This window comes from Prunus mume, linkage group LG6, assembly GCF_029339155.1.
Source record: "Prunus mume cultivar Tortuosa linkage group LG6, ASM2933915v1, whole genome shotgun sequence".
In the NCBI taxonomy this organism is placed as follows: domain Eukaryota; kingdom Viridiplantae; phylum Streptophyta; class Magnoliopsida; order Rosales; family Rosaceae; genus Prunus; species Prunus mume.
This window is the reverse complement of record NC_142703.1, coordinates 2,111,302-2,134,218: the sequence shown is the minus strand read 5'-3', so window position 1 is coordinate 2,134,218 and position 22,917 is coordinate 2,111,302. Positions and strand designations below refer to the sequence as shown.

General features: G+C 37.6%; 2 protein-coding genes and 1 long non-coding RNA gene across 4 annotated transcripts; 1 reads left to right on the top strand and 2 right to left on the bottom strand.

The window, feature by feature from the left end:
- The first annotated feature begins 190 nt into the window (after positions 1-190).
- On the top strand, positions 191-2,838 carry LOC148915801 (glutamate--tRNA ligase, cytoplasmic-like). The gene is made up of 3 exons (XM_089054089.1): positions 191-654; positions 772-1,058; positions 2,608-2,838. Exons 1-2 carry the CDS (start codon positions 466-468, stop codon positions 985-987), a joined length of 405 nt encoding a protein of 134 aa, XP_088910215.1. The 5' UTR covers positions 191-465; the 3' UTR covers positions 988-1,058; positions 2,608-2,838.
- A 5,765-nt stretch (positions 2,839-8,603) lies between these two features.
- On the bottom strand, positions 8,604-11,575 carry LOC148915800 (uncharacterized). Of its 2 annotated transcripts, none has more exons than XR_016127762.1 (3): positions 9,912-11,575; positions 9,723-9,815; positions 8,604-8,942 (listed from the first exon to the last, which is right to left on the bottom strand). It is a non-coding gene; the product is annotated as an uncharacterized LOC148915800 (long non-coding RNA). The 2 variants fall into 2 exon arrangements; XR_016127763.1 differs by lacking the exon at positions 8,604-8,942 and adding an exon at positions 9,080-9,408.
- Positions 11,576-11,685: 110 nt separating this feature from the next.
- Positions 11,686-14,597, bottom strand: LOC148915799 (uncharacterized). The gene is given in 5 exon segments (XM_089054090.1): positions 11,686-11,873; positions 12,249-13,268; positions 13,271-13,331; positions 13,534-13,819; positions 14,171-14,597. Coding segments are annotated over 4 exon segments (567 nt in total). The 5' UTR covers positions 14,182-14,597; the 3' UTR covers positions 11,686-11,873; positions 12,249-13,059.
- Positions 14,598-22,917: the final 8,320 nt, after the last annotated feature.

The following is a 22,917-nucleotide window of genomic DNA, read 5'->3' as shown; positions in this document are numbered from 1 at the left end:
AAGACAATATTGTGTTGTAGATGCACAAAAGTAGTTATGATCTATGCCTATAACATATAATGTCTTCCCGCTGCTTATTATGTCCTTACACCAATTGTTTTTCCTTGGCACTAATAGTTTATTTGTTGCGATGTCCACTATTTTGAATGTTTTAATTTCTTAATTGACTTTTATACTCTTAATGTTTTAGGGAGCTTCAAAGAATCTGAATCTCATGGAATGGGACAAACTTTGGACAATTAATAAGAAGATAATTGATCCAGTATGCCCAAGACACACCGCCGTTATTGAAGAGCGGCGGTGTTGTTGACGCTGACCAATGGGCCTGAGAAGCCATTCGTTCGCATCATTCCGAGGCACAAGAAGTACGAAGGTGCTGGGGCGAAGGCGACTACATACACAAGGACAATATGGCTAGACTTTGTAGATGCAGAGTCCATCAAGGTAGATGAGGAAGTGACCTTGATGGACTGGGGGAATGCCATTGTCGAAGGGATTGAGAAAGACGAAGATGGAAACCTCAAACTCATAGGGGTTTTGAATCTTGAGGGTTCCTTCAAGACGAAGAAATTGAAGCTTACGTGGCTACCTCAAATAGATGAACTACCTAAGCTCTCACTGATGGAGTTCAATTATTTGATAACAAAGAAGAAGGTATGTCCCCCAGGTGTTAAGTTATCACACCTTAGCATAGCATATTACTTATTAATACATTGAACTTAAATTTATTGGAAAGTGATTGGTATGTGATTATTTAACTTACGATTGCAGCTTGAAGGAGAGGATTTCCTTGATGTGCTTAACGCATGCACAGAAAAGCAGACTGCGGCCTTGGGTGATTGCAACATGCGAAATCTCAAGCGAGGAGATATCTTGCAGCTTGAGAGGAAAGGATATTTCCGATGTGATGTTCCCTACGTCAGGCCTTCAAAGCCTATAGTTCTCTTTGCAATCCCCAACGGCAGGCAGCATACTGGGTTTAATTGATAAGGAAGAGTTCATAGAAATTCAACTCATGGAAGGAGAGGGATTTGACTACCGAGCAGAAAGGCTACGAGGTACCTCATTGTACATTCACAAATAAGTGAATTACTTTCGTTAATTACTTCATATAATTGGGTACTCTTCATGCTGGCTTCTAATATAATTTCGTTACATGCATCAACTTCTTTCAATTTTCAAACAACATTATCAAATTCTGAGAGTACTCTCCATCAATCATTCATATCTATAGAAATAAATTTCCACAAGAAATGTTTCACAAACCACATTTAGGCGATTATACAATGTAAACAACTGATTTTTGAGTTAAAAGTTCATTAATTTTTCTCATTAGTGTTTCTTAGCGTCTGTGAAATGAGTTGTCCTCCTTTTGGTTTTCCGCAGACCAATATAAGTTGTTACAATTAAAAACACATGATTATAATGGCATGTTTGGAAATGACAAATATGGTCCATAATTCACCAAGGAAATAGGACAGTCCATGCGGTCTTAAATAATTATGAATATCAATGCAAGTCAGTAGTTAATTGCCAAGTTGACCCTCCAACACTCAATAGAATGGATAAGTTGACCCTTCAGGAGGAACACAAAAAGAGTCAAAACAAAACATATTCAGCAGAAAAGAAATCAGTCCCTGTAATTGAAAAATGAGTTGATCATTTTGAGTGCTTTTGGATAAGATATGAAAAGGGATATAACATTTAAGGGCTTGAAAACCCGCAAAGTTTCAACAATCTATGTGGCTGAACTTGCATGAATCTGCATTTGTTTGGGGATGAACCATGCATTTAATCCTAAATTTCAATATAAGCAATTTTGGTACTGTTTGCTATATACGGTTTAATGATTCATCATTGTTGGATTGAGTTCATGTCATACCCTTTTGATATTTTCTTCTTTTGGTGCTTTTTGTTCCAATTCCAACTTTTCTTTTGGTATATGATCTTTAATCCTGGTTTTCCCTCCCTTTGATTGTTCACCCTTTCTAGTTTCCTGCAAAAAATAAAAAATAAAATAAGTGTAAAACACTGAGCAAATTCATTAAATGAATCTTGCTTGATACTTGTGTATGTGTAAGAAGATATTGACAAAATGGATCAGGGCTTACTCTGAAGTTAGAAATAGCGGTTACAGTCTGCTGCTGCACCTGTTCCCCTTGCCGCTGTTTGGATGAGCCTGCTAGATTAGTGTCATGGTGGATGCCAACAGATTCATTTATGAGTGCTGCATATAACCCTGTTTTTACTAGTTGTTAAATGTTGTGAGATGGGAATATGAGCTTTGCTTTTTGAGAAGGGGATGTGTAGCATATGTGGTTTCTGTGTAAGTTATTTAGTAATAATATCTTTCAGAATCAGAAATTTAGTGCTAATGTCTTTCATAATTCATTGCTTCAATTGGTCACTCATTGGTGTAATTGTAATGTGGCGACTGTTTGTTTTGGTCTCTGTACATTTTCCGTTTGCTTTGGTACTTTATTGCTTCAGCTGGGCACTTCATATTTGTCTGTGACGTTATGGTAGATTGGGTCATTGAAAGTTTCTTGTTTTTTGGTTAATTCATCAATATCTTATATTTTGGTAATCAACGAAATTTTTTGGCAGATTGGAGCAACCGGTCAGCTAATTGGAGATCATGGCTTTTGAGGAGAACTAGGAAATTAGTTTACTTCTACTTGTTACTATAAGGTCCAAACATTAGTATTTTGTAAGGAGAAATGAGACGTGTATTTTATTTATGAAGCCTTATATTTTTACATTAATGTATTACACTTGATATTATTTTTGATGTCATTGTTATTATAAAATGAAAATTTCATACATATTTACATTGGATATTTTTTGTACTGATTTAGTAACAAATAGAACATTGCGCAAGTTAGGGAAGAGATTCCAACCAAAAAAAAAAAAAAGTTAGGGAAGAGATGTATGGCATTGTTAGAGTGCTATGAGTGGTGGTGCTATTAGAAAATAGCCTTTCAACTTACTCTCGCATAGTTGAGTTTGAGAAATTCTATGAATTTTTTTAGTTCAACATTATATTTTACAGCTTCAAAAACGAAGAAAATGTCACAAGAAGTTTGTAGTATTTTTCGGTTTCTATTTTAGATTCTCTATTAGTTTTGGGTGCGCAGGATGTTCTTCTCAACCATCTGATCTTCCAACTCTATTTCCTTATTGGCATGGGTGCCAAATACTTGAGCTGGAAACTCACAGGCATACCTGAGAGGGAAAGGAAACAAATCTTGGAGTTGTATATATTATGACATACTACCAAACCCGAATGTCTCTTTCTTTTTTTGAGGTTGAACAGAATCAGGACTGGCAACCTCATCATCTCCCTAATTAACTACTACTGCCATAACAAGAGATGCAATGGAATCCAGTCTTCATATATTGTGAATGGCAACTATATGTGGGGCTCTTAGGGTTGAACCGCACAATGTGAGATCAAATGGAAGCTTCTCATATTCTTGAAGCACCTTCACCTGATTTGCACAACAACAGTCAACAATCATTCTCACCTTATTCTTCATAGGGATATTCTCTGGTGGGAACTTCTTTTTGCAAACCTCTATATGAGAACACCGTTGGATCAAATCCAACGGCTGCTAAGAAGCAATTGTAACTGAAAGTGTCTAAAACTGTTCCACTGGAACGATGCCTCCTCCCTCCAAAACGGATGTATTGTGCTCTTGAAGACCACAATATCTCCCTCCAAAAAAAGTTGTCTCTCTCTCTCTCTCTCTCTCTCTCTCTGTATGTCTCTGTCTGTCTGTCTCAGTCTCTCTCTCTCGTAGGTGTAGCATTTATATTCACTGACGGGTTCATAGATTATTTCGTTGCAGACTCCATTATTTAATAATGTTGCATAGTCTATTTGATATTTGTGGAAAATTTGAAGATCAAAATCACTTATGAGGTAATTAATATCCTGGAGGAATTGTTTTTACCAAATATATTTGCATAATTTACGTTATTTTGGATGTCGGTTGTTTGATATTTCACTAGAGACTCCAAAAGGCTTCGTACATATAGCACTTGTATTCAGTAATGGTTCATAGCTTATTTCGTTTCATACTTCATTATTTACTAATGTTTGATAGTTGTAGGGGCTTTTTTCTTCCGATACTACTACGGGCCGAAGGGCAAAATGGAAGAAATTGCCCTGAGCCCGAAGTTCAAAAATTAAGCCCCAAAATACCTCGAAAAGGCAGTAGAGTTTAGGAAGTATTTTGGTTATCTTCACCAACCAAAATAATGGCAGCTTACAGGTAATTTCTTCATGCTTATAGATAAACTTTTGAGTTTGGCATGAGGGGCTTGTGGCATAGGAGCAAAATTAGCATGAGTTGAGCACCAAAAAGGAAATATGGCTTCCTAGGGTGAAAATGGAGTGTTTAAGGTGAGGAAGAAGAGGTTTTCAAGCATATGTGGCTAGGAAGAGAAAAGGGAAGAACTATGTTCTTCTGGCAGCTTGTCAGAAGAAGAAAATGGAGGAAGATGAACAGTGCACGAAATTGCTGGTTTTTGCAAGTATGAGAGGAAGCTTGCTCTCTAGTTGTGGATGATCTTTGTTGGGTAGAAGAGGCCCTAATTTATAGCCGCTGGAAGCTGATATTTTCCAAGAAAACCTAATGGCTTCTACCCATTTTGGCTAAGCTTTTCCTTCCTTTCTCCCTTCATCTCTTCAATCATCCCTTTTTGGTGAAATCCACTCTACCCATTTGCATAAAATCAGGGATTTTTTGGGAGCTCAAAGCCCCCTTCCTGCGGCTGTTTCCACTTCTATTTTCAGCCATCTTTCTTCCTTCTTTTCTCTCCTTTTCCAAGGCTAGGTCTGATGAGGGAAGGAATGGGTATGCATGCTGGTTCAAATGGTGATCTGCGCTCCAATATCCCTTGGTCATTTGGAAGTTTTTGCTTGAAACTTGTTTCTCCCATGTGCTGGAGCTTTCCAGCAGCTTTCACACATGGATATTTTGGCTTTCAACGTGGCTTTTGTTTTCAGCTAGGTGCTGAAGATTTGCATATATATTTTTTTGGGTTGCTTGGGCCTTCTATGACAATAAGTTGGTTTATCAAGTACATGGGCTAACTTCATCAAGTATTGGGCTAGTTTGGTTGAAGTGATGGGCTATTTTGGTTGGAGTAATGGGCTGTTTTTTGGGCTACTTTCTTTTGTGCTCACCCACATGTTTGGGCCTAAGAAATGGCTTGGGTTCCTGAGGCTCCTAAGTAACTGAACCTCCACTTCTTGGTCCATCAATGGGCCTCATGACAATTTATTACCTTCCATACCACAACCCACTCAAGCAAGCCCCGAGTATTTGAGTGGCTTGGGGCCCACTTAAGCTTGTGGCGTGATTAGGTGCGGAATGATAATTCCTTGCTTAGCGTGGCGTGTCGTCTGGCGTGGCATGTGTGCAAGCGCATATGATGAACTTTTGCATGCCCAAATCGGGTTTCTTCTTGGTAAAGCATCGCATTGGGCTGAGAATTTATTTGGGCCGAACCGTGAATATTTTGGGCCTCAACAATAGTCTATTTGATATTTGGGGAAAATTTGAAGATCAAAATCACTTACGAGGTAACTGATATCCAGTAATTGTTAATTTGAGTATACTGGAGGAAATGTTTTGACCAAGTATATGGACATAATTTCGCTGGTTTGGATGTAGGTTGTTTAAGGTTTCACTAGAGACTCAAAACGGCTTCGTAGGTGAAGCACATGCATTCACTAATGGTTCATAGCTTATTTCGTTTTAGACTCGATTATTTACTAATGTTTGATAGTCTATTTGATATTTGTTGAAAATTTGATATTTCAGTGTTTATAGTATTGCGGTTAATATACATTTGAATGCTTTTTGAACGCATGTGGCAATATTATTATGATGATGATATGATTTTCAAGGTTAAATTGCAAGAATTGTGGAAAATGGAGTCCGAAGCAGAGGTGAAACCGGAAGTTAGTGTGGAGTTCAAACCAAAACTAGGACTTGAATTTGATTCTCTTGAGGATTCGTCGAAGATGTATAATCGGTAAGCACTAAAAGTAGGATAATATTCACTGAGAAACTCTTTTGTATCATGGCATCATTGTATATCATGCTTGTTGCATATTTCAGGCTGTCTATGTGGATTATGTATCATTATGGTTATCTTTATGCACCCTACAACACATATTCAACATCATTGTATTAAAACATTGTTTAGAAGATTGGATTTTCCAAATAGCAAAGAAGAAGGCGGAGAAGAAGAGGAGTGGGAGAGATATGTGTGAGGTTTTAGGGATATATGTGGCACATGCCCCACCCAAAAAAAGGGGATTATGAATTTTATGAAAACAAATATAATCATAATCATATTACACGTGGCACAACAAGAGATTAAAATCAAATCACATCAGTGTTTGTGACGTAATATGTATATTAAAATTCCAAAACATGATAAACTGTTGATAATCTTTTAAGTCATTTATAACACTTTACTTTTTTTTTTTTTACTGAGGAGAATCTAGGGAGAGAATTACGTAAAATTACATTTATGACACCCTACACTTTCCAAAACATGATTATCTTCAAATAAATGCGCGAAAATCTAGGGAGAAAATTTTCAGTGTTTTTTTAAACATTTTTTGTGAATTTTGTCAATTAAAAAAAAACATGTGATGACATGTGGCGCTACAAAAGGAAGAAAATTGAAACTTTGATAAACGATTTGAATTTTTTATGTGTAAAAATTTTATTTTAAAGCTTAAAAGATAAAGAAAATGTCATAATGAGTTTTTGAGAATTCTTGGTGATTGTGATTTTTGGAACTTAAAGCATTGCAAAATAGTAATAAATAGAAGAGAATAACACATGGCAGCCCTGCATTGATGCATTATCGAGTTTTCGACAGTGTCAAGATCGCGTAGCGCCATGTGTCATCGAGGTTTTTTTTTGTATCTTAAACTTAAAAGATTCACAAAAATGAATAAAAAAATCTTTAAAATGCACCGAAGATTTCAGAAAATCCCTTGCAACATTATCTTCAACCATGAGGCATGAAAACAAAATTTTGACTTTGGAAAATTTGAAGTAATAACTAGAGGAAGAGTTGTTATAAAGTAGTGATCAATACTTTGTAAACCACTTTTTGGACTTGGGATATGAAGTATTGATGTTGAGAAATATGTATGTAATTTTTTTTTCCTTTTATTTTAATATTTTAAACGATTTACAGTAAAATATGATTAAAATATAACAAATGTGACACATGTCAGCACAAGGAGAGCCTAGCATCCCATCACTTCCATGTGTCGGCAGGGGAAACCGCCACCTGGCATCCCATCCAATTAACTATTTATTTTTACTTCAAAATTGATTTAAAAATCGTTTATAATTCAAAAAATAATGTGGGGATTGGTATGACATTTTCTTCGAGCACGTACGTCAAATTTCACTAGTGCATTCAAATTTCGATCCGATCCTTATGTGATCAAACAATCAATAGCTTAGGGTTTATAAAGTGTAGTTATGCTTTCATTTGCATCATTCACATTTAGAGATGACCCCCAAATTTTAATTTTAAAACAATTGTAAACCACTTTTTGGACTTGGGATACAAAGTATTGGTGCTGAGAAATAAGTATGTATATATTTTTGTATTTTTTCCATTTATTTTTATATTTTAAACAATTTTGATAAAATATGATTAAAATATAACAAATATGACATGTGTTAGCACAAGGTGAGTCCAACATCCCATCCACTTCCATGTGTCAGCAAGGAACGTTGCCACCTGGCATCTCATGCAATTAACTATTTCTTTTGACTTTAAAATTGATTTAAAACGGTAGAGTTTAGTGGTTTGGGGTTTAGGGTTTAGGGTTTATGGGTAAAGGAGTATTATAGAAAGCGTTTTCATATGACAAACTTGTCAAAATTTTGTTCATATTTCCCAAATTCAAAATTTTGTTTTCATACAACATAGTCGAAGATAATGTTGCAATGGATTTTTAGAAATTCTCTGTGCATTTTTATGGATTTTTTTATTCATTTTTTGTGAAATTTTTACGTTTAAGATACAAAAATGAACCTCTGATGACACATGTCGCCATGTGATACCGACACTTGTCGGAAACTATGATGACACACCAAATCTGGCACTACCATGTGTCAATATATTCCATATATTAGTGTTTTCCAATGCCTTAACTTTCAACAATCATAATAAATTTATTAAAATTCACCAAAAATTCCCACAAACTCCCTGTCACATTTCCTTCATCTTTTAAGCTTTAAAATATAATTTTCACATGTACAAAATTCAAGTAATTTCTCAAAGTCAAATTTGTTTCTATACTAACAATTCCCAAAATCAAAATTTTGTTTTCACAAGTCGTGGTCGAAGAAAAATGTGGCAAGCGAGTTTTAGAAATTTTCGGCTTCTTTTTTCATTTTTTGTGAAGTTTTTAAGTTTAAGACACAAAAATGAACCACTGATGACACATGTCGCTATGTGATACGTACATCTGTCGGAAGCTTTGATGACGCACAAATTTGATGCTACCATGTGTCATTCTCTACCATTCATTAGTTTTTTTCCAATGCTTTCCAAAAATCATAATAAATTCACCAAAAAATCCCACAAACTTCTTAGTAAAAATATATCCATTTATGAAGCTTTAGTTAATAGTAAATCATGCGATGTTGAAGCTCTAGTGAATCCTTTTGAAGCATTTATTGTTATTTCCAGCAGAAATCAACTAAACCGGAGTTTCTATGTTCTCCATTGCTGCATTTTGTCCATTTCTCATATCGGGTATGTTGGTCACATCTGACGGAACTATGCTTATCTTTGACACATAGCATATTGATCTCACAACTGATCCACCAACATGCTCCCCAAGCAATTTTGATGGAGACCATTTCTCAACACCTGGCATATACCTAAGTGATCATTAGACAATTAGCTAGTCTTACATAAGCACTTGATAAATCACTCAGTTTTGCCACCCAGGCGGGTTCATATGTTAATTAAATATAGGCAACAACATGCATGTATACTGTCAGCTCAGTTCTCAAGGTTAACAAAAGTGTAAATACATTCAATTATATTATACAATAAATTCAACTATTTTTCCCTTTTCAATTTTATTTTTAAATTTCAAATATTAAATAGCTAATAATTATAATCACACCTAGTCAACCTCACAGTTCTATCTTCACACCCAGTTTCAATCCAACTAGATGTAGAGAAGAGGTTGTGCTTCCCATATACCCCAGGTTGAAATCTTTATGGGACAAAGCATAGGGAATGCATCTCACCCCCATGGAATTGCATATGCAAATTCCTGGAGAGTATCTTCCTTTCACCATCAAGCACCCACTGCCTATGAATATAAATGATTTCATCCTAATAAATCAAAGAAATATAGTGCAGAGTTAAGATAAAATTTAAATGGAACCTTATCTTTTCAAAGTAAACAAATAATGAAACATATGATCAATTATTAACAAAAGATAGAAAGATGCGCTTAGCAGCAAAACAATTCACAAAGCAATTCACGACACAAAACTAAAGGAACTCATATCATGCATTTTATGGATGTGTATTTTCAGATGATAAAAAATACTTTTGACCTACTCCGTGGATATACCTTTCCACAATGCTTATTTGATTTTATTTGTTCTTCTGAGATTACCAATTCTAAGTAGATTGGCACGAACCTTGACATATGAAAAGCAGTTCTTTATTTCTGGTACATCACCAAGATAATAGGAATGAGGACGACTCCATCCACCGCATGGAATTTGCACAACCTGCAATAAAATATGGGTCCTTAGGCATCAAAATAAATTACAAAAACAACCTACAAATCATTTCAGTAAGCAGTCTGAGGTACAGGAAAAGACTACCTTTGGTCTCAGTTATTAAGTTCCAAATAATAAAATCCACTGATGCAAAACCAGCAGCACAATGGCAGCTCGACAACTCATTGACAGAGCTATTATCGGTGGAGACAGATTGAATAAGACTCAACTCCTTCACTTGCTAAATCGACAATATGTACAAAAAGATAATGATTTTCACAAATAATTTACAATTAAATACCCAAATATTTTAACCATTTCTATTGTAAGCTCTCTTTTTCTCTCCAGCCATTGAGATCACTTTGATGGCTGAGATGGAGCCGCAAATAGGGGTTCGCAAAAAGGAGTTCCCACCTGAGCCGCGTGCTTCTTCATAAATGCAAACCCAGATATGGCTCTCCAGGCCAGGCTTCGTAATTTCATAGACCACTTCTCCATGATCATCATCATCATCATGAAATTTATAGGCCATCATCACCCTGTCATAACCGGTGAGTTCAAAAACCTCTTGGACCATTGTACCACAAAGCCTCTCCATGCTCCCACTAGGCAAAGACTGCAATCGGGCAATTGCTTTAGCTGCAAGCTTGTATGACTGCAGGGCCCCAGCAGCAGTGCAGTCATAGGGACTTCATAAGGCTTCACGGGCTTTTAGTCAATGATCAAACTGCCCGTTAATTGATGGGTTATTGCATAAAAAGGCTTGCCAGAGGTCTTGCAATGGATGTAAGATGGGATTCATTTAGGAGAACCTCCCCAAATCCGAGGGCCTTATGCAATGCAGAGGCACTAGGGGCAATGAAAATTGTTCTTACATTACATCTGTTCCTCTGTCAAGAACAGGGGTAGTCCCCAACGCTTGGGACTGCATCACCTTGCCTCGTCAAATATAAGAATCAGAACCTCAATCAATCATTTCAATAACAAAGGATAATCAAACCTACACAATCACATAATAGAAGTATATCAAAACATCTTTGAATGCATTGCCATGTAACTGGTAAAAGCATTATTGGTAGCTACAATACAAAATATAAAAAAGGTGAAAAAAACCAAACAAAATCAATTTCATGTTTCCTATTGTGATCTAGCAAGTATCACAATTAGATTTTATAACTAGTATGTCAAAATGGGTGCTAATTATTGTCAACCCCCACTAAATTCTACACCTAACCATGTGCTATGCATATATAAGAGCTAGCATTGTGAGAAATTTTGAGAATCGAATCATGGGGAGAGACAGGTGTTTAAAATGCATTTGAAAAGCGTCCAAAATGTGATCGATTACTTTTCTTTGCTACTTACTCAACCAGAAAATTGAAGGCACACCTGAAAAAAAAAAAGAGGTCAAAAGTGATGAGAGCTCGGTTGAGTAAGTTTGACGAACAAGGTGTACGCCACAACACAACACAACATATAAATTGGATCACTTGCTAAAGGCTACCATTCTATTTCTTAAACCTTGATGCTCTATTTGTACCTACAAAATTAAGGCACATTGTGGTCTAATTGTAACCAGAAAAGCTAATACTAATTTTACGTAACAACTTGTTCCTCATCTCTCATTTTTATTTTTGTGTGGGTAGAATTTAAAGCTCGTTTCTTGATTTTAAAGTAGCACCCATTTTGACATACAAGTGATAGCTACCATTTTGCATGACAGTCTACTTAATTTTGGGACCAGGCGGGCGTTTCGAGGTTGCAGGGGTCACTTGACCACTCTTGCTCTTATGTGCATCCGTCCGCCACTGCTCCTCAGTTGACCACTCTTGCTCCTCAAATTGGCTGCAATAGTAAGCTGGCCTCCGTTTGGCATAACATTAATTGATACGGCTAAGAAATCAGCTAACACTTGTTGAAGCCCAAGACTATCGCCATATAAGGTCCCATTCATGATCTCTTCTGCTACATCATGGACAATCCGGATACTCCTGGCGTTGCTCTTAATCATGACTTGACTGAGGCAATTCATGCAAAGTGAACTCAACCATTTCCAAGTCCAAGTAGCTGTCAAGGGATTACAAAACAGAGAATTGTTAAGACCACAGTCAGAATGAACAAATAAACAAGAACTACTCCCCTTTCTTTTGCAGTCTTTATACCCTCTATTCTTATCACTATAATTATCAAAATATCATCACGTAACTTGATAGCAATACTACAACATGGTTTAGATATATTTTCTACAGAGAGAGAATATGGGGGTCAAAATCAATAGCTTCTACAGAAAAGAATGTGTTCATGTTTAAATGTGCCAGCATGTAAGTTTTTTCACAGAATCTGAGCTACTATAAACTAATTATCTGATTCTGTGTAGCTGTGTTAATGTGAGGTGAAAAGGAAAAAAAGAAGTCACTCTTAACCAACTAGAACTCATCTTACCCATCAATGATGGTATCAAGATCCGAGTCATCCAGTATTTTGTTGAGTTTGTATTGGCACTGGGCACTAGTATGCAGAAGCTGTTTTTGCTCTGCTCCCAATTCAGTACCCTCCATCAATTTCTGAGAAAATATTTGCCAGATAAAGGATTCCGGATCTTCTTTTTAACAGAAGACAATTCTTTCAATCTCTTCACAGCGGTTTGTTCTCATAAGCGCTGGACATGGAGTGCTTCTTGTTGCTCTGGGCTAGCAAGTTGCAACAAGCAAAACACCCCTGTGACTGAGCCCTCACTGTCCAATTTCTTGCTCACACACAACAGGCATTCTATGTGCTTTCCACTGCGAGCACAGAAACCAAAAGGAACCTTTTCGGATACCTGACCTGTCATGGCATGGTTAAGTACAACACCAAGATTTACGAAAGCTTCCTGACTCTTCAGACGACAACAGGCCTTGTTGATCCCAAAAACCTCCCCAAACAACATTTTATCCATTACCTCCTCTCGTTTCCACCCAGTTAACTTCGTCATTGATGGATTCCACTCAGAACACCAGCCAAATTCATCAGTGCCAAATATTGGGGGTGATCAATGGGTTTCAATCCGGGTGAACTTGTCCATCACAGTCTTCTGTCCAGTGATATCCTAGGCCACAAAACAAACCCCCACAACATTTTCACGAATTTATCTGCTTGCACAAGAATTCAGAACTAAGCTGATGGCACCAAGGTCACTGTTAGAACCATGCGTTTTTATCTCAAATTGGATGTTTCGTTCCTCTTTGCCTGATCAAAAGAAAAGGATAACCACCTATGCCAGGCCATGGCAGAAAGAACAATTTGAAGGGCTCACCTGGTGGACTGTGTCATGGTAAAAGTCATTCAATTTTAAGGCATGTGCAGGGCTTCCAGTCAGACCTCGAGGCTCACCAATATTTCCACCAGCATACTCCTTGTAGGGAAATGCATATAGATGACCAGCAGCAGCAATTAGCATCTCAACACATATTATGAAATTTATTGAGTAGCATCCTCTGCATTCTTTATTAATCCAGATTTGGCGACAAGGAAAACCAACACACCCTAAAAGGTAGACAATAAGAGTCAGAAACGAACTAAATAAGTTTGCAACTTGGACCAACCTATCAGCAGAAAACCAAAGGTGGGAAAAAACATTCTACATCTTTTGCTCTTAATGCATGAGCATGTGATATACAACGTAGTGCAAATTGCTAACACACAATACACCAAATATTGCTACTAATAAAGTGAGACATATGTTTACCTGCCAATAAGTGAGGAAAATGACAGATTTGATTATAATAAACTTCAGAACTGGATTGAAAGGCTGAAGCAGATCTCTGCAAGACGCATAAAATATTGCCAAAGCATAAAGAGCCATCGTGTATGAGATTGTATAGATAATAGTGAGATACAGGTATGACTGATTTGGACAGAAATTTCCATCTGCATATTTCCCTTTTGGGTAAAGTATGAGTGTAACGGCAGCTAATACGAGCTTCAGTATCACAAACTGCAAACAGCCTTGCTTGCACGTACGTATAAAACCCCTGCATTGACAGTTTTAAGCGTATGAGTTCATCAAACAATCATCTCATAAATACACATTATCACATATTGTTATATAAGAAACCCCCATATTTTCCAGAGATCTCCTTAGTTATGCAGGCCTCTGCCTATTATGTAGTGATCCCTGCTTTTATCCGTGTAAATAAAAACAAGGTATTCACAAGTAATACATAAAAGACCAAGACCACTGCTAACATTAGAAAATAGTTCACATATATTTCAACTTGAGAGAAAAAGAAATCTCAAGTAAGAATAGAATTCTGTGATTTTTCTTGCACCAGAAATTCCTGGCTTGCAGATATTGGCAAATTAAGCATAGATTGTGAACTCACAGAGGTAACATGTCATCAGAATCCACTAAGGCTTTAGAATCCTACCAATTAAACTTAAGACAACAGATCCTGGGCCACCAACCCATGCCAAGCACAGCGACAGAAAATTATAAATGACCCACGCTTCATAAACAGAAAAAAAAAAGTAGCAATAGCATGAGAACAAAAGATACAGCTCGTAATTTCCTACAATTATTCAGAGAAACATATACTTAAGCCTTATCTTGTAATAAACAGGCGAAGAGAGAGAGAGAGAGAGAGAGAGAGACGGTGAGGGAAGGGGTGGCTTGGTGGAGGTCGAAGCTATTGGGAGGGTGGGGCTGGGAGGGAGTGGTGGTGCTGGGTCGCAGCAGAGGTGGTAAAGGGTGGTGGAGGCATCTGCGTTAGGGTGGAGGTACAGTAGAGAGATTTTTTATTATTTAAAATATTTTATTATTTATGTTTCCATTGTTTTATTTTGTATTAGGCTTAATTATGTAAGTGTGTCGTGTCTTTATTTATACGTGTGTTTGAAACGTCTCAAGCATTCTCAACCTTTTAAAACCGCTTTACGTTACTCACATTAGTTTTTAGGCATTCGCTATTTGACGTTGACCCACCGCTTTAACCTTTAACCTCTTGAATAAGCGTTTCTCGGTTCTAATAAAGAGGAAATTGGGTGAGAAGGGAAATTGGAGAAGAGGGCTTAGGGTTTGTGAAAATCTGAGGTTGCCTTCGATTTTGGGAGAATTTGGAGAAGAAATCATTGTTTGGCGTTGTCACATCCGGGATCACAGAGACGATATTGTCCAAGCCCCTCTCTTCCCTCACGGTTTTGTTTCACGAGCTCAAGCTTTTCAGCGGTCACCCATTCAGGATTATTCTAGCCCCAACTCGCTTAACTCGGAGTTCCTATGACAAGTCAATCACCCAAAAGCCTCTGTGCTAGATGGAGCGGGCATGTACATATATAAGGCACATCAACCTCTCCGTTGGTCGATGTGGGATGTTACAATCCACCCCTTTAGGGCCTGACGTCTTCGTCAGCACACTCGCACTCAGTGGCTCGATACAAATTGTCACATCTCAGGATCGGCCACGTAGCATGATATTGTCGCCCGGCCCTCCTCGCCTCACGGTTTTGTTTACAGGAGCTCACGAGTAACTTCGGTGGGTCACCCATCTTGGGATTGCTCTAACCCAACTCGCTTAACCCGGAGTTCCTGACTCGGCGAACTCCCAAAAGGCCTCATGCTAGATGGAGGCGGGCATGTACATATATAAGGCACATCATCCTCTCTCCGCTGGTCGATGTGGGATGTTACCACAGGCATTAGACTTTAAGGCTAGAAAGTGCGAAGATGGTGGTGCTTAGAGAATCTGGAGGTTGTCAACCCATATGTAAGTGGACCCATTCTCACTTGATTTTCTTGATTTTGGCATGTGCATTGAACTGCTGTTAGGTTATTTTTTGGTTTTTGTATACTTGTTGACTCTGTACTGGTCAAGGTGTGGTCATTGTGTGGTCCTTGCGTGTTCCTAGTCTGGTGTGTTCTGGAGTTTTTTTTTCTGTTTTTTCATATACTTTTTACTCTGTGCTAGCCCCAATACACCTTATGTGGTCCTTGTGTGTTCCTTGTATTATCCTTGTGTGGTCATTGTTTTGTCTGTTGTTACCTTTGTCCATTTGTTAAGTGAATCTTCCTCTTACACAGATAAAAATGCTGATGAGGTTGTCATATTTAAGTTTTTCCATAGAGGTAAACTAGTTAAAAATATAAAGGACAATGAATGATCTTATTTGGGTGGTGAAGTCAGTTGGTTTGATGATTGTGAGGTTGACTATATGTCTATGTTAGAGCTATTCGGAATGGCTAAAGATTTGGAATATGACGATGGGTATGATGTTAGTTTTTATGGTGAAGAGTTTGGAACTGGTAGACTCATTCAAATAATATCAGATTGTTCACTTTTAGCTTGTACGAGCAAGGTACCTAAAAGCAATAGTAGGGTGATAGTTTTGTACTTGAAAGTAGTGAGCCTGACTCCAAGCCAAGTGGGGAATGATAGCAGTGATCAAGAATATTCTTATTCTGAGGATGATAATAGCAGTGATCCAGACTTTGAAGACAGTGACTATGCACATAGTGATGAAGAGATTGACTTATTGAAGAAGGATGATAAGTGGTTTGAAGGTTATGTGGATTATAGTTACATTGACAATGATCCTAATGCAGAGGAAAATGATGAGTCAGACAATGGAGAAGAGTCATCTACACTTACCTGCCCAAATAGGTCTTCAAGTGAAGATGATGCAGTAGGTGAACTAAGAAGGAAGAAGAATAGGATGCCAAAAGGTGAAGATTTCAGACCTGAAATTGATATGGCAAACCCAGATTTCAAAATAGGTTTCAAGTTTGCAACTGCCGAGTTGTTTAGAAAAGCTTTGAGGATATGCTCCATTAATTGTGGAAGGGAGTTGATATTTATGAATAATGACCGTAACAAAATAAGAGTAGTATGTGAAGAGGGTTGTCCTTTTGTTATCCATGGTTCAAGTGTTAGTGGTAGCATTTACTTGCGGAGATAGATTCTAATCTATATCAATCAAAAAAAAAGATTCTAATATTCGATTCAACATTGCGGAGATAGATACGTGATTCTTGGAAAAATTTCTCTAGTATGCAACCATACTTAGTACACAAAGCACTGTTCTATATAATATGGTTAAATTTCACTTTACTATCCGGAAGTTTCCCGAAATTCAAACTTTGCTAGAGTAGAGGTAGAGTAGAGAGAGAGTTTTTATTATTATTTATGTTTTCATTGTTTTATTTTCATTTGTATAAAAAGAAATTATTATTTATTTAATTATTGGTCCACATGGCACAATTTCAATGGGTCAATGTTAGGGATAGCAGAAATTCCCGTCAAGTCCTAGGCCCTAACAAGGAGAGATTTCAGGACAAAAGAGGGATTACATACGGGAATTCCTGAATTTTAAAATTCTCCGTTAGTGCGGGCGAGGATGGTATTAGCATCCCTGTCCCGAGCCCGCCCGATAATTAACTTCGCTATAAAAGGCATGAACCAAAGAAAAAAAAAAAAAAGGCGAAACAAAGCGGAGAGAAAACACAGAGGGGAACCGAAGGGCCGCAAAGAAGGGCATAGGCAAAAAGTAGGAGTAGAAAGAAACCAAAGGGCTGCAGAAATAGATACTGAAGCAAGAGAAGACTAGGGTCCTGCAAAAATCCAGAGACAAAAAAAATGTTGCAGAAAAGAAGGCAGAAGTTCGGAGAGAAAACAAAGAGGCTGTTGGGATTCCGATTGAGGAGGAAGAGAAAGAAAAGGGCATAAGAAAGGCAAGGTATAAAGTTTATTTCTTCTCTAGAAAATTTCATCATGTTTCTCTGTGCAGTATATTCCCTTGCGGCTCAAAACTCAAACATCTTATGCGAAGTTTAATTAAACAAGCCTCTGCAAATGGCATTTCCTGAGCACCATACAGAAGTCGACCTATAAAATAACAATCATGGTGCACCAAATTGATGATAGATTTCCTAACAAAGTTCAAAGTCCCCTTCTGCTGTGTCTACCATAAAGGCTTTGAGAATGTGCACTGCGAAATTCCTCCATGTCCTTACTGTCAAAGAAGTCTCATGAGACTACTGCAGGCAAAAGAAATTCATCATTCTCAAAAAATAATTGAAGAATTCATGTCTCTGGTGTTAGAGAAATTTCAAGAAATCACACAAAAGGGAGCTCTCGCAAGGACCTCCCTATTGTGAAAATATCTGATGATGGGCTTCCAAGAAGCCCTTGTATAAGTGCTATGAGCAACTTGTAGGTGTTCATAGGCATACTTGACGAAAATCTTGCAGGTGTTCATAGGCAACAAACACAGACACTAACCAAAGAAAGAGGAAGAAGGCAATATGAGACAAACAAGATTGCAAATAAAAAAGCTTATCTGATGAAGAAGAACCCGCAGAAACCGATCTTGGAAATTATTGAAAATGACAGGGAGAATATGTTTTCTCATTACGTTTTGTCTACAAGATTACAAAGGTAGTCTAGGGGTTGTCGGCCAACACACACCAACCCTTAACTTTAGCCCCTAATTATAGGAAAACTTTAATTACAACACATCCCCTAAAATAAGGAAATGAGACAACCACCAGCCAATCACAACTAGCAGCCACCAAGCTAATCATAGCTAGCAGCTACCAATACTCCCCCTCAAGCTGGATCAAGGATATTAATTGATCCAAGCTTGGAAAGCAAGCGTTGAAACTGAATGAAAGCAAGAGACTTGGTGAAAACGTCAGCAAGTTGATCATGGCTTCGAGTGAATGTGGTTTGAATTACCTTGGACTGAACTTGTTCACGAACATAGTGACAGTCAACTTCAATGTGTTTGGTGCGTTCATGGAACACGGGATTGGAGGCAATATGCACAGCTGCCTGATTGTCACAAAGAAGAGACAATAGGTTTGTTATTTGAAAAACCCAAGTCTGAGATGAGGCCCTTAAGCCAAATTAGTTCACATGCAGTGGAAGCCATGGCTCTATACTTAGCTTCCGCACTTGACCGAGCAATTACATTTTGCTTTTTGCTCTTCCATGTCACGATGTTTCCTCCAACAAACGTGCAGTAGCAAGTAGTGGATTTTCTATCAATAGCATTCCATGCCCAGTCAGCATCATTGTATGCCATGATTTGAGTATGGCCATTGTTCTTCATGATAATTCCCGACCAATGGAGCCCTTGAGGTATCTTAGAATCCTTTTAACAACATTTAAATGAGCCTCAATAGGTGCATGCATGAATTGGCTTACAAGATTGACGGCGTAAGTTATATCCGGTCTAGTAATGGTGAGATATATAAGCTTACCCACGAGTCTTTGGTAGTAACTTATATCACTGAGAGGCTCTCCTTCCAAGTCCAACTTCAATTGCTATCAAGAGGGGTACGAGTCGGTTTGCAATCCATCATCTTCACTTCTTGAAGCAAGTCAATCACATATAATACCGTTGACTTAAAAACATTCCCTTAGGAGAAGTAGCCATTTCAATCCCAAGGAAGTATTTTAACACTCCTAAGTCTTTAATGGCAAATGTCTGATGAAGAGAATGATTAAGAGTGTTAATCTCATCAATATTATCACCTGTGATGATAATATCATCAACATAGATTAGAACAACCAATTTGCCAACTGATCCAATTCGAACAAACAAGGATGAATCAGCATGACTTCTCTTGAAACCAAACTTTTCAAGTACAGAGCTCAGCTTGGCATACCAAGCACGTGGATATTGTTTCAATCCATAAATTGACCTCATATGGCTGGTGATATTGAATCCAGAACACGACTAGGCAGTCTGTTGATGAGGTAGGTGGCTGCAAGAACTCCTTGAGACCGAAACCTCTTAGGCACATTCATTTGTAACATTAGAGCCCTAGTTTTCTCAAGTGGGTCTCTATTCTTCCTTTCGGCAATTCCATTTTGTTCAGGAGTACCTACACAACTTGTTTGATGTATAATGCCATGTGTGCTCAAATAGTTAGTCATATTTTTGGATGTATATTCAGTGCCATTATCAGACCTTAGTGTGTGAATTTGAGATGAAAAATGGTTCATGACAAGATTATGAAAATTCTTGAAAGCATCCATGACTTCACTTTTGAATTTTAGGAGGTACAACCAAGTGACTCTTGAAAAATCATCAACAAAAGTAACGTAGTACCTATAACCATCAAAAGACACTAGAGGTGCAGGTCCCCAAACATCGGAGTGCACCATCTCAAAAAACTTGCTAGCTCTAGATATGGAAGAGTTAAATGGAAGTCTAGTAAATTTTGACAAATGACAAATTTCACATACAAGTGAGGATTTGCATAAACTAGGGAACAAAGTAGACAAAAAAAAATTCTGAGGGATGTGCTAGACATTGGTGCCACAACTGATGTTTTAGATTTGAACTGACTTGGAACCCCTTTGGAACATTAAGGTGCTTTGAAAAATAGTACATCCCATTTAGGTAGTGACATTCACCAATCAGCTTCTTGGTGGCTAGATCCTGAAAAACAGCATTGTGATGGGAGAAAATTGCACGACAGTTGAGAGAATTTGTAATCCTTCCTACGGACAACAATTGAAAAGGGAAGGATGGAACATATAATGCTGTGGACTCAACACTATCTGAAATCAGTTTAACTTTCCCTCTACCTAGAACGGGTACACCTCTACGATTTGCTATAGAAACTAGTGATGGTTTAGTGTAGCTTTCAAAATTGTATAGCTTTGAATATTGATTTGTCATGTGATCAGTGGCACCTGAGTCTATAATCCAAAAATCATGAGAATGACTAACATTTAGAGCAGTTGAAAGAGCACACATAATACCTGGAATATCTCCTTGAGGTACACGATTAGACTCAGCTAAGAATCCTGCAAACTGCCCAAGGAGAGCAGTTTGATTTCCACCAGTCAATACTTTGCATGTGCTTCCTTTTTTGGTTTGAAGATAGGCTGAGAACTCATTTATCAAGTCAGCCGGATTGGCTGTGAAGTTTATCAGCCCATCAATTGATGTGGAAGCAGCAACATGGATTTTTGTTTGTATGTGATTTGGTTTGTGAGCCCTTGTAGTCTCTTGAAGGCTTGTTCTCAAACTTTGTGCTTCAACTCAGGGTGCAATATCCAGCATCGATTGTTGTTTAGTGAAGATGTGACAATAGCAAACCCACATCCCAACCAATTGGTTTTGCTGGACATGAGACTCGCATGTTCCCAACCAAATATCCAAGAAAATCATCAAAGAAGGATGAAGGGCAAGTGGGTCATCTTCCAAATTCAAGTTTTCAAACAGGATAAAAACTCCCACATGTTTAAATATTGCCAACCATTGACAATTCTCAAGTGCTAGAAAATACTAGTTAACAAATAATCAACCTAAAAATCAAAACATGCACAGTGTTATAAATTTGATTTCAAACCTTAACTTGCAATATATGGACTTCAACGTTGCTAATTAGATTCTAATCTCTATCCACAAACAAAACAAAAAACAAAAAAATTCTAATATGCACTTCAACATTGCGGAGATAGATAAATGATTCTTTGCAAAATTTCTTCAGTATGCAACCGTACTTAGTACGCAGAGCACTGTTTTATATAATATGGTTAAATTTCACTTTACTATTCGAAAGTTTCCCGAAATTCAGACTTTGCTAGAGGGGAGGTACCGTAGAGTGAGAGTTTTTATTATTATTTATGTTTTCATTGTTTTATTTTCAGTTGTATAAAAAGAAATTATTATTTATTTAATTATTGGTCCCCATGGCGCAATTTCAGTGGGTCAACGTCAGGGATATCAGAAATTCCCGTCAGGTCTTCGGCCCTAAATGGGAGAGATTTCGGGGCAAAACAGGGATTTGGTGCACGGGGATTCTTGAATTTCAAAATTCTTTATTGGGTACGGGCCGAGGATGGTATTAACATCCCTGTCCTCAAACCCGGCCCCGATAATTATATGTTTATTTTTAAATTAATAAATAATATGTTGTCACCCTAGCCCAGTTCCTCATTCCTCCTAACGCCAACCTCTTTGTTGGTCCTATTCATGTGACTAACGGAGATATGAAAGTGGTAGTAAAATCAAAGTTTAGGCATGAGACTGAGATGAAAAAAACTTCATGTAGTAAAGTTTGAATTTTGGAAAACTTCCAGCTAGTAAAGTGAATTTTACCCAAATAATATATAATCTCCCCTTCATAAGAAAAATTAGGTATTAGACATAAAAATCCTTACAAATTAGGATTTGAGACATATAGTATTCTTGTTTGTGTTTTGATACATAGGAATCAAATTTTGTTTTAGATTTGGCCAAAGAGGAGGCCCAGATTCGTTGGGTCTGTCTAAATTATAAAGAATAAAAATACAATTTTACCTTTTTTGTTTAAAAGCACAAAATCAGATCTCTCTCTATGACGTCGCGCCAAAAGCTCTCTCTTCTTGCTCATGACGAGTTTGCTCTAAAGTAAAGCTGAACTTGGCCGCAGCAAGAAGCTATGGCAGGGCTGATCCGGACTCACGGAGGTAGACTCATTTTAAGGCGACGACAAAGTGGCGGTGAATCCGTACGGAGCGTCATTGGTGGTGGCCAACCCTGGCGGAGGAGGGCTGATTCTCGAGAGCGAGAAGGCAATTCTCTCTGTCTGGTTCTTCTTTCTTTGTCGTAGCTCTCTCGCGTTAAGATCTTTCTTGGGCGGGCGCTGAATTGTATTGATTTTGAGGTATTTGTGTTTATGCAATTTTTTCTTCGTAGTTGTTGACAGTTGGAAAATGACTTTTTATTGATTTTGAATAATTGTGTAGTTTGATGACAATTGGAAAATGACTTTTTTCTTGCTCTAGATTCTGCAATGCTGTTGTGATCTGATATGCGTAGAGAGAGTTGAACAATGTTTGCTTGTTTGTGAAGAGAGAGTTGATTAGATTACTTTGCTATAGAAAGTGATCTAGTAATTGTAGCTGGAGTTTCAATCTCTATAGAAATTTGCAGCTTCATTCTTGACTCTCTTTGATTGAGAATTTTTCATTAGATTTCATTAGCAGTTTTAACACAAGATAGAATTAGACTTTTCAGTCTTTGGGCATTTTGTTGGCGTGACTTGTGGACTATTGACTTACTTTCCTTACACACCAAGAATTCCTATTATAATTGTAATTAATTCCTGATTTCCTACTGTAAATAGATTTGT

Bases quoted from the DNA above. Each gene is read 5' to 3' on its own strand.
- LOC148915801 (XM_089054089.1), top strand. From the start codon at position 466: ATGGACTGGGGGAATGCCATTGTCGAAGGGATTGAGAAAGACGAAGAT. The intron at 655-771 runs GTATGTCCCCCA...TTACGATTGCAG, and splicing joins ATTTGATAACAAAGAAGAAG to CTTGAAGGAGAGGATTTCCT.